We start from the raw sequence: 12,814 nt of genomic DNA on the forward strand, positions 1-12,814 counted from the left end.
GAGGCTTAGATAAGTTAATGGCGCATCAGTTGTCCATGTCCAGCGCTACTGAGTAAAATATACAAATGAACAGTGCTACGCTGAATTGCATATCAAGTGGGTGACAAAAGGAAAAGAAAAGTGCATGCATATCTTCCAGGGTCATCTTACTTTGCACGAGCACAATAAAAGTACAACAGTATTTTTTTTTTTTTTTTTTGTCTGTAAATTGCGTGTTAAGGGATGAAAACCCCGAGCTTTCCGTAGGCTAACTCGCTTTCAACTAAAAAAAACCACATAAAGATTCTTCTCGTCATGACGAGAATCGAACTCCGGTCTTTTCCAAGAGAAGGGCGTAATATTCAGCTGTTCTTCCAATAATATTTTATTTTCTCAAAAGCATCTATGTACATTCGGACGAACTATTTACATATATACAATAAGTACATAGCACTTATTCAGTTAACAATTATTTTCATTGGCGTTTCATTTACAACATATAACATGCTCAAAATCTATTTTCACCTGTACAATCTTTTGAGCAGTTATTTTGCCATTTAGCATAAGTTACACATTGAAATAATTCTTCTTCCAATTGCACTACAGAGACGCTCAAGAACGTTTAAGATTGTGTATAAATCAATATAATAGGAATTTCTTTACATTAATAAGCACGATGGATTTCATATCTTTACCAGTTTTAAATTTAATAAATTGGTCACTTGCTTAATAAATTAATGAAATTAAATCTTAAATTTTCAAAGTAATGCTCATACATTAGAAAATGTTATAAAAGGAACTAAATTTCGAACAGTTTTATGACCTTTCATATACGAGTCTATTAATATTTGCAAAATGATTTGTGAGAGAAGATCGAGGCAATTGAAAACTTGTTAACTACCTCCACAATGAGCTCTTCAGTTGTCGGCCCTCGTGCATATAACGACTCGGGCTGTCGGTACCAGCGTCGGTAAATGAACTCCGTTCCACCCACACGGTATTTCCCAGGCCAATCTATCGCCCATCCTCCGCTTATATAATAATTCCCAGTTGCATTACGAAGGGCCAGGTATGAGTTGGTATCTTGATCTTCCGTCACGTGTATTCTTCTTGCACCTCGAGGTATGCTCACGACTTCGTGATAACCTGAAAGGATCCAAAAACAAGTTACAGATAATGAAAGAAACCACTTCTTTGATATAAAACAATATTGCATTTCCGACGATGCTTGGATTAATTAAACGGACGATTAAATGCACAACAGATTTTTATTTTTATTTATTTTATTTATATATATTTTTTTTGCCCCTAAATTAAACCCATCTTTCGTTAAATGAATAGCGTAAGCGCTATCCAATCATCAGACTGTGAATTCTAATCCAACCATGCATTGATGTTTGTGAATGGCTTAGGGTGATAATGGATTTTCACTGTCCAGTATAAGACTAAAATTAATATCCTGCTTATTGGAGTCCATGAGTGGGTCGAAAGAGTTCCAGGGCTTCCATATTATCCAACTTAATGCCCACCCACAATACCGATGCTGGTGTATGGAGAATAGAAAGAGACGGGAGTTTTTCTGTAGATCAGGAGTTTCAAATTCAGTCAGGCACTTGCATTCAATACCCAGAATTTGTAACTGCAATTTTAACATTTTCCTTATGTATATGTATATCGAGGACTTGGCATTTGACAAATGATTATAAAGAATCACCGACACAGAAAAACCGTTGACGTGCCACGAATTTCAGACTCTTCAGCTAGTGGTGCAGAATTGGAAACAGCAAGGACAAATTATATGGGCAAAGACATATTATATGGAAGTCTCTCCTCTGCACGTTCCATTTCGCACCTGGATCCTATCCTCCAACAAATTTTTACCTTGTCTTGCCACTGCAAAATACATGGTGTTTCAAAAAGAATGTCCCGATTTGAAAATTGTATATCTCTGCAACCACGAACCACAAATGAATGCGACTTGTACCACCATTTAATTGTGGTGAGTGAAACTTTAGGCCTTACTTCATACTTGGTAATTTATTTTGTAACTGTACCACATTTTCATTATTAAATATAATTATTTGAAATCGGGTCATTCTTTTTGAAACATACCGTACTACCCACAACTGTCGGCGCTATCACACACACAAAGGTTTTAAGATTTTATTTATTTATTTATTTTAAATAGTAAAAATCTCTTCCAAGTCTTAAAAGTTTTTCATTCGGATTCTTGCTACGAATCCTTCTAAACAGATCTTAAAAATCTTGAGATTAAGTGGATTAAAGTCTTAAAATTAAAAATGCCCAAATGAAAATCTATCTTTTCAGCTGAAAATGAATAAGAATACTTCTTTTTAATGTTAAAAGACGTGCAAGCATGTAGTTCTTTTTTTTTTTTAAATAAACTGTTTAATTTCTTATTTCGCCAAAAGTGACTTCAAATTTTTAAAGCTTGTTGTAATTAATGTCAATAAGCCCGATTTTTCCAAATATATTTGTTATCTTATAAAAGTGTGACATTTTAAGATGCTCTATATTTAAGCAAACAACAATACTTAAAAAATAACAGTTATTAAATATTTCTTTCGTTTCTAGTTAAGTAAAAAAATAACTCAACAAGTTTCATGTTTATTTATTATTGTCATCATTATAAAGGGGGGGCCAGCTGTCATACCTTCTTTTAGACTCATTCGTGCTAGATGCACTCATCACTTCAATAGCCAAACTGTTCCACTCACTCACTGCTTTGTTGAGAGAAAAATCTAGCTCTCTCACCCCTTTCTTAACAGTACACAAACTTCCATTGATTCTTCCCCCTTGTATTTCCCTCATCCTCTTTATAATGAAAACTTTTATCAACTGATATCATGTAACACTTCCAAAAGTTTACCAGTTCTGCTAGTGCACATACTCTCAACTTATCTTCATAATCTACATTCCATAATCCCGATATAATCTTTGTAACTGAGATAGGATCTTGCTCCACCTTTGCAAAGAGTCGCCCGGTGTTGTACCACTTTACCCCAGTCCTGAAGATACTTTCAGGCGCAAACTTTGTTTGCACACACTTGGATAAAGGATTAAACTAAATTTATTATTGTCTGACCAAGTAAAAAATAAACTTTCAAAATCTTTGTAACTCTTCTTTACACCATTTCCACAGCCTCTTTATCCTCCTCCGATTTCAGTGGATCAAATCTGCTCGTAGCAGTCCAGATAAGGTTGTATCAAGGTTTTATAAATAGGAAAATGACTTCCCTGTTCTTACATATCAACTTGTTTCTGCATCACAGGCATCGCCTGGAGTCGTATTTGTTACGTTTGCTGTATTCTCGTGAACAACTTTCTGTCCAGCATAACTGCAAGATCTCCAGCCTCATCAATCTTCCAAAGCATAATCCTACCAATATAATATAATATGCCACTGGAATTCTTATTTACATGAATAAACAAAATGAATAAATCTCTATTGATTCATTTTATTGTTTTAGTTATTTTCTGAGGCATTTAATCCTTTTCATATGGTTTAGTAATAAGGATCCGAAGATAAGGTTTTAAAGTCTAGATAACTGAGTTTTACTACCAATTGTGTTTTTCAGGTCTTAAAACAAAAATTAAGATTCCATAGTGCAGCTAGTACCGACGATAGCCTTCGGTTGGAAGAACTTGACTACGAATTCCGTCCAGGACGCGCACAACCTTTACTTTATAAGGGAATTGAAACTAAAAGTAAGTTAGCCGGTCAAATTGACAAACATAGCAGAGTATGCAGGTAGGATTAACTTTTATCATTAATTTGTTTCCATGAAGCTAAGCTAAGTCTTCTAAGTACTTTACATTTTGATATAAGTAAGTAGAAATTTTCAGCCAATAACAAACGTTAATATGTCTGTTATTAGCTGAAAAATACACTATTATTATATTTTTCTGACTTTTTTAAAGAGGTCGAACGCCCCTGTTTCTTTCTCCCTTTGGATTCTCCACTGCTTTAATATAAAAATAAATGAACAATAAACTTACCTACTGATACATTGGTCGCATTATAGCTTCCTTTCAGAGTAAAGCAGGTAGAATTATCGCCTCCACATACACCACAAATATCAGGTTGGGCACTGGAGTCAATTAGATGATCGCAACCAACATTCTGTACGTATAACAAGTTCATACAGTATTAGAAAACGAGAAAGAAGAAAAAACTTAAAATAATGAGAGAGAGAGAGAAAACAATCAGAAATTTTATTTCGCGCAATATAATTTATCAAACAGTTTTCCTCGCAATTAATTTTGGGTTGTATTTATGATCGATTCGCTTTTCCTTTTAATATATATATATATGTATATAAGAACTTGACCTTCTATCGGGATGTCGAGCACACTGTCATAACAGGAAAACTTGAGTTTTCCGACCTGAAAGCCTAGGTGAGCCCAACAAAGGCTCTGAGGAGAGGATCCCAACGAATATTCTGAAGGTTCTAGCAGCTTGGTCCAAAATGACAATTACACTGATAAATTTGCTAAAGAAAATCAGAATAGAAGAAGCAAAATACTGTTATATTAATGCATTTAAAAAGTATTAACACGTAAAAGCCAACGAATAAGAGCTGAGAATCTCTATAATCGTAAGAGCTCTCTCATTTAACTGTCTAGATCAGGGGTCGCCAAACGTCTTTGACCATCGATCCCTTCAAAAGTTTGTTGACTTTTTATCAACCCCCTCTATTTTACTATTACGTAATTATAATAGGACAAGCAAAAAAAAGACGCTTATGTGAGTTTTTAGATTGTTTACTTTATAGTTACAGTGTTTATTGTATGTGTAATAGAGCATATATTATTATATTGGCTTAACGTCAAACGGATACGTTTTTGTTGTTGACGTCCTTCTTAACATTACATATTTGATAGGAGGGATAAATAATATGTAAAATATAAAATTTAATGTAGATAACAAAATAACAATAATACAATCTTCCTTATATATATGAAAATAAGACCTGAATAAAAGAGCCAATAGGCTTCACTTCGGCGATGTAACATTATTTAAATGAACGGGATATTAAATCCCACATTCGGCATGAAACTATTTGATTCCGATCTTTGAGTTTCTTATTCGGCTTTGAAATAATGTGTGATTTAATATCCCCTTCATTTAAATAATGAAAATAAGACTTTTATTAACTTAGTATACAATTTACTAACGTTGTCAATGTGAAGGGTGTGCTTCTTGAATTAGAAATGTTGAGTTCAAAATTAGTAAGTTTCAGCCTTAAATCGCCACGGAATTCTATATCTAGATTATTTCTTTGTTTTGTTAAAATGGAATTAACATGACTGAAACCAGCTTCAACCATGTACGCGCCGGCCGGGAGGGAACCACCGACATCCGTTTATTGGTAAGTACGTCATTTTGGCCTACTTGATTGGCCTCCGTAACTATTTTCACGACCTTGCTCCATCTTATAGGTCCTATTCATGTTCCCACGATTCACTATTAATTCCGTTGTCATTCAGCATGGAGGTAATCTAAGTTAACCGAATTAAATATTACCCATACAATGATGTCTTATATTTTTCTATTGACCCCTAACAATGTTATATCGACCCCTGGGGGTCAATATCGACCACTTTGGCGACCACTGGTCTAGATAGTAGAATTTAATATTTGTCATTTTTGTGCATATAATATCCAGTTTCTTAAACGTATTTCGTAGTCGCCAGGACGACACGATATTTAACTTTCGGATGGAAAGATCTGGGTTCGAATCTCGTGTAGGAAGGAGAGAAACCCTTAGAAGAGGTTTTAAACTAAGAGTGAGGAACCGAGGTTCTTCTGACAGGATTCTTCTTTCTGCCAAACAGAATCTGGTCGACATACACAAAACAGGATAAATATAATCTCTTCAAAACTTTAACTACCTTATTTTTTAGTTTTAAATTATTACAAGTGACATTTTTCATCATCATCATGCGCATCAAGGATTTAGGCCTAGCATGGCCTGTTCCTCGTTGAATCGTTTAAGAGGACGTCCTGGTTTTCTTTTTCCTAATGGCTTGTACTCTGAGGCTTGTTTTGGTAATCTTCTTTTTTCATTCTTCGAACGTGTTCCATCCATTTATGTTTATATTTTTAATTTTTTCTATTACTGCTTCTTGGTTTAATTCTTTCATAATTTCTTCATTTCTTTTGTGATCAAATAGAGTATACTTTGCAGTTTTTCTCATAAACTTCATTTCTGCTTTTGTTAATCTTTGTTTGTATTTTTGTTTTATTGTCCAGATTTCGCTTCCATACATTAAGACTGGTAGGGCTAATGTATTGTATACTTTTAGCCTGGTTTGTTTTTGAACTAGGTTTGGTTTAAATATAGAGTTAATTACACCTGTTATTTTTAAATATTTTGCAATTTTTACATTTATATCTTTTTCATTTTCATATGTGATCATACATCCTAGGTAGTTAAATGAATTCACCTGTTCTAAGATCTTGTTATCTATTACTATTTTAGTTCTTGCTGGATCTTGTCCTTTAAAGGCCATAGTTTTGATTTTTCTGTTGATATTTTCATACCATAATCTTTGGCTATCTTATTTAGATCTAAAATAGCTTTCTGTAAGTTATCTTCAGAATTTGTAATTATTATTTGGTCGTCGGCAAAAAGGAGAGTGTTTAAGTTTACTGTAGGAGAAAGTTTAATTCCTTGATGTAAATTTTTATTCCATTTTATTATTATTTCATTTAAGTAGATATTAAAAAGAGTTGCTGAGAGGGGACATCCCTGTCCGACCCCTTGGTTTATCTCTCTCGTATATGATAGCTCGTGATTTAATCTTATTTGTATTTGATTATTTTCATATATACTTGTGATAGCTTTTAGGATATTATTTGGTATTTGTCTTTCTTTTAATATGTTAAGTAATATCTTTCTTTTAACTTTGTCAAATGTTTTTCAAAGTCAATAAATGCAATATGTGTTTCTAAATTGCATTCTCTTCTTTTCTCTATTATTAATTTTAGGCAAAAGGTCGGGTCTATACATGATCGTCCTTTTCTAAATCCATTCTGTACTTCTAAAATAAAGTTTTCGGAATATTTCATTAGTTTGCTATTTAAGATTCTGCTATATATTTTGTAACAGGAATTTAGTATACTGATACCTCTATAGTTTTTAGGATCATCTCTATTACCTTTTTTAAAGATAGGAATCACAATTGCTTTTTTCCATTCTATTGGGGGGATACCAGTTGAATAAATTTTATTTAAAGTGACATTTGTATGTATATAAAACCACAGCTGTCCAAAGATATTCTTTCGCACTTCAGTTCAACGCATACATTAATGAAATGAACTGAAGACTACTAATGTAGGATCCATAGCTACCTCTACATTAACCAAATAACTCCTTTATGCTCTGGTTGTTAGCGTTATTATTATTATTTTTTTTTTTGTATATTGTGGTTTTCTTTTATGTGTATTTGGAATGGCGAAATTCATCTCCTTCCTACCCCCCCCCTTCTTAAAAGGAGAGAGCTACTGTATTAAGATTACATAAGAATTGCAGACATGTGAAGAGCAAGTTAAGGATATCGACTAAAAAGCTTTCAAGTGGTGTTCTTGACTATACTATAGCACCTATGTAGCTTCGTAAAATAACGTTTCTTGTACGAAATTGCTAGACAGCTAAAAGTAAGACCGTTATAGTTCTAGTACAAAATTTGCTGAGCTGTTTTTTTTCAGCTAGTTCCCGAGTTAGCCGACTCTGGCACAGCAAGTAGGGTTTCCTTCTTCCAGAAATTGTGTTTTTATCCCCGTATCTCAGAAAACATCGACTGTCTACTCACACTATTTCAGACAATAATACGAATGATTGGGTTCGGGATCACGAGATGGCGGCACTTGTCTGCTGAACTCTCTTTGATACATCTAAAATCATCAGTAGCCATGGACTTGGCTTGTTAAGACCGACTGTTGCTTGATCTCCAAAAGTTAAGGCTAAAAGAGCTCCAGTTTCCTTTTGGGAAATAAAAGGAATAAGGGATTTAATTTTTATTTTCCAATGCTATGCGCATGCTAAGTCTAGCATTGTTGGTACACAGGCCTGAGGCTTTTATCATATTAGATTTTCCCCCTTCATTTTACTATGTCTGCGATTCGCGTTTGCTTTCGATTCCGATAATCGTTATTAGAATCTCAGATAGAGAAGACACTTTTTTTTCGCTTCAAAAACAAACTGGCAGACATCTCATACATTTAACAGGCAGTAGTACATAAATGTTGTGACCAGGTACATCAGTTGATTCTCAACAACCCAAAATGTAACAAATCTGGTTTAATATGACCTGTGGTACAAGTGGATTCAATAGAAACGTGAATCATGCTCATAATCGACGTTTTTAGGATTAATTAATTATTTTGAAGAAGACACTCGCGTGTGTCAACACAGGATATTCTTACCCGACATTCTCCATCAATGCAGACGCCAGTGAAATCCTCTTGACAAGGAGTACCATCTTCCAGTTTAGTGGAGAGGACGAAAAAAAAATCTTTACTTTCGGGTACACAATAAACTCGACAACGGGAAAGAGCTAAAAAAAAAGAAGAAAAGAAATTCAATATTATGAATTTAGAATATATTTAGACTGATTAAGATAGAAAGAAATCATTATTGCAGTTTATTTTAATAACACGTGTTTATTAGAGAACCAACTAGCACTTTTTGACAAAACAGGAATTTATTGCACAGTATAATTAATGCAGGTTGTTCTATAAAGCAATGAATAAAATTAAGCCGCATCCGCTATGCCAGTTTTGCTATGTGCCATGGAAATATCACTCACGAGGATGCTTCATACGTATTTATAAGTACTGAAGAAACAGATGAACACTTCCTTCCTGAAGAAGATAAGATAATCCATTTGTTATGCGCCTGCTGTTCCTATTCTGCCATTACTCTCCTCCCCCCCACCACGCACACACAGACACTGTATCTGCAATAATGGCACTGGTATTGCAGTATTTGTGTCATTACTTTGGTAAGATTTCTGCTTGTAGGATCACAATTAAAAAATAAAAATAAATAAATAAATAAGCTGGCCTCATGCAGTATATTTTGTGTCGTATTGCTAAATTTCGGTCTAAAATGTTTATTATTATTATGTCACCTCCAGGAAGTCCAAAGACTCATCGAGGGAGAGCATCTACTCTACAACTCTGTCTCCACCACTCACAATCCACCAACTGACCTCAACTACACCAACGCCATCTATCGCCGATGACTACCACTAGTATTTCCACAGACGATCATCCATGCCCACGGCGGGATTCGAACCCGTGGCCTTTTGGCTGGGGAGTGGTTAGCGTATCCACTCCCCGGTGTTTTAATTTCGGTGTGGAAGAATTTAAACGTCACAGAAAATAACTTATCACTCCGAATACTTCTTTTTTTCAAGTCTTGCATCGCTGGACCTGAAAAAAAAAAAAAACTTTTTTCAGGTCCAGCGATGCAAGACTTGAGACAATGAACTGCTGAGTCGAACAGAGCGCCATGTCATCTGAAGAGCCATCTTTCGTTTTGTTTTCTTCATACAGGTCGGTGAGGGATCACGATAATTAAGATTTACTAAACCCAGTGTGGCTGTACACGATTGGAATTACTGTCGCAACAACTTAGACCACGAGATGAGCGGATTGTATTTGTGAATATGTTTGTCCACCGACTGATTTATTCGTTTCGCTGGAGTAAAATCCAAATTCACCGAGAGGGTAAAATTTTACCCTCTCGGTGAATTGGGATCGATCTCACCCTGTTATGAGATCGATCCCGACTAAGAGATGAAGGCTATTATAAAGTCTCCGTCTGGATCGACGATCGTTTGGTTGGAAAAGACCAGTTCGAATCCCGTATAGGACGCGAAGAACCTTCATAAGAATCTGCTAATCCAAGGGGGGGGGGAATTGTCCAGTATCATACGAATATAATATTTTTTTTTTCCCTGTCAAACTCAGATTTTTCATTCCCAAAAATAGCCAAACCAGCCAGAACACACGCAATTAATAGACATAATTCGCTGTCCTTATTAGCTTTAAATCAGTTATAATTTTAAACGAACAACAATAACCGTCAGATGAGATGCTTTATAAACGTTCCTTGTTTCCTAGACTGGATTCGAATCCAGTTCTTTCCAATCGAATGACCAATGTCCAGTCACCCTTAAAAATGCGCCACTGTGGCGATAAAAGTTGGTGTAGTTTCATAATTGTGTGCAGTTTATTTTCTTATCATGATCTCGGTACACCCACTTCAAAAGAAGGCAAGGCTAGCGAAGTGCATTGTGTTATAGCGCACTTCTTTCCTGCTTGTCTTACTATCAAAATGATAATAATAAGATCCCATATTGTTTCTTAGCCGAATAAGAAACTCAGACTTTCATGCCGAATATAGAAACTATATAAAGTTCGGCGATTCTAAGCGTAAGCAAATATCTGGATAGTGCAACACCTGACCCATTTGGCAGTGCAAACTGAGGCAACTCATAGTAAGGGTGGGGCAAGCTCCGATCACTATTCTTGGTATGAGTTGCCTCAGTTTGCACTACCAAATGGGTCAGGTGTTGCACTATCCAGATATTTGCTTACGCTTGGAATCGCCGAAATTTATATAGTTTCTATCTTCGGCATGAAACTCTTTGAATTTCTTATTCGGCTAAGAAACAATATGGGATGTAATATCCCTTAACTTAAATAAGTTCATGTTGCCGAATTGAAGCCTTTGGCTCTTCATATAATTAATAATAATAATAATTCTGAGGGATTATTTTCGTAATTCAGAAGAAGATTCAAAACATGATCGTTCTCCCCTCCCCATTTCAACATATTTGTAATCAGCGATTTATACATTAGTTGCATACTTACCTCCCAAATCCCTGTTGTAAGGTTTCCACGCATATCGGCTTCCCTTAATACTTCTATTGTTGAAAATTCCACAATGTTGATACCGGAAGTCAGGAATATTACTAGGACACTTCTAAAACCATAAAATAATTGATTTTCAATTGGATTAGTCTTAAAATTATTATATTTTTTAATTCATGGACAATTTATTATATGAAATATGCATTGTAATGTTGTTATTCACTCAATCGGTATATGAAACGTTGATTAAGAAAATGATTGTCAGCAGTGGTGAACTATAAGGGGCTCGCCCGAACCCTTTATTAAATTTTTCTCAAATTTGCGAGCTCCTTGTTCTTGTTAACTTTTTTTATTTTTTCAAAAAAAAACAAAAACATAATTTTTTGAAATATATTAAGCGACAAACTCATACGGTAACCTAACAAAGTGACTTTATTAAATAAAATATTATAATTACTGTTACTACCATTTTACAAATAATAATTAACTTTCGGTAATCGCATATAAATAAATATACCTATAAAATAATTCCCCTTGATATTGATAACACTGGCCAACAAAAGTTTTTTTTTCTGCTGATTATGATCTGACACTTGTTTTTTTACTAATTTGGGTGCGCTGATTTCAAATATCAAACCCATTTTTCTCTATCACGTCAGGTTTTTCCTCTATGGCATTTTCTTTTTGCTAATTTGTAAGTTTTTGATAGTTTTTAGGAGGCAGTACTATTTAGAGGATCAAAAAAATCAATTTTTTAATATTATTTTCTAAAAGTATGTACTTTTAAAAATCTGTTCCTAACTTGTTATCAAGACATTCGAAAAATTCCCGAAGATATAGCCTATTATTCAAAGCTGTGCGCAGATCAGAATCGGAGCGCTCACCGCTCTCGCTTGTTAGTAAACGAATAAATGCGTAAGAACCTGCAACGGCACGTACTGGCGCTTTGAATGCAAGAGAGGCCGATAACCGACCTAATACATTTAGGTGATGAAAAGTAGGCAATGACAACTGCCTAAAGCAAATGAATGCGATATGCGTCATAGCGGACCAAGAACGATCGAAATCAGTCAATCGTTAATCGATCGTGAAAGTATGATGAGCGCTTATAACGTTTCAATAAAGTCTCTGGGTTTTTTTTTTTGTTTGTTTGTTTTGTTAATTGCATGTTAGACGGCAGTGAAGAAAATACATCATGTCTACTACTCGAAATTGTGTCGATAGTGTAGATTCCTTCTGCTACATTTGTGGCAGCTTTACTGTTCCCAGTCAAAGGACAAATATCACTGATTTCGTTAAGAAAGTGTACTTTGCATATTTTGACGTAAAAATTGCAGATTAGGACAAGTCATGGGCTCCAAATAAAGTGTGGAAGTCATGTGTAGAAAATTTACGACAGTGGAGCAAGGGAAAACGCCAAACTTAGCTTTTGGCATTCCAATGATTTGGCGTGAACCGAAAAATCACGTAGACGATTGCTATTTTTGTTTAGTTCAGACTTCTGGTTATAATAAGAAGAATAAGAAAAAAAAATTGTGTATCCAAATCTCGACTCAGCAATTCGGCCAGTTGCTCATTCCAATGAAATAGCCGTGCCAATTTATAAAGGACTTCCTTTACTTGAGAATGAGCATGATCGGGATATGCCAGATGTTCTTGAGGAGCAAGACCCGGATGTTGATTTAGACAATGAAAATTTAATTTCTAGTTCTGGACCGCAACGTTTTACTCAAGCGGAATTGAATGACTTAGTAAGAGATTTGGGCCTATCAAAGGAATCATCGGAATTGTTAGCTTCAAGATCAAATGAAAAAAATTTACTGGAGCAAGATACGAAGATAATTTTTTATCGTAGCAGGGAAAGTAATCTTGTACAATATTTTAAACATGAGTGTGGGTTTGTTTACTGTAACAATGTGTCAGGTT

At 34.8% G+C, this 12,814-nt stretch overlaps 1 protein-coding gene across 2 annotated transcripts in view; it reads right to left on the bottom strand.

The window, feature by feature from the left end:
- The window catches only part of LOC150110262 (A disintegrin and metalloproteinase with thrombospondin motifs 16-like), a 127,808-nt gene that overhangs the window by 48,217 nt on the left and 66,777 nt on the right, over positions 1-12,814 (bottom strand). For both annotated transcript variants that reach the window (XM_090398724.1, XM_090398731.1), the window contains 4 exons: positions 10,889-11,000; positions 8,432-8,562; positions 4,000-4,123; positions 881-1,125 (listed from right to left, as the gene is read on the bottom strand). In XM_090398724.1, the coding sequence (XP_090254850.1) occupies positions 881-1,125; positions 4,000-4,123; positions 8,432-8,562; positions 10,889-11,000 (612 nt within the window). The remainder of the gene's footprint in view (positions 1-880; positions 1,126-3,999; positions 4,124-8,431; positions 8,563-10,888; positions 11,001-12,814) is intronic.

Source organism: Typopeltis vanoorti, chromosome 1 (genome assembly GCF_054136105.1).
Source record: "Typopeltis vanoorti isolate ZY-2024b chromosome 1, IOZ_Tvanoo_1.0, whole genome shotgun sequence".
NCBI lineage: Eukaryota > Metazoa > Arthropoda > Arachnida > Uropygi > Thelyphonidae > Typopeltis > Typopeltis vanoorti.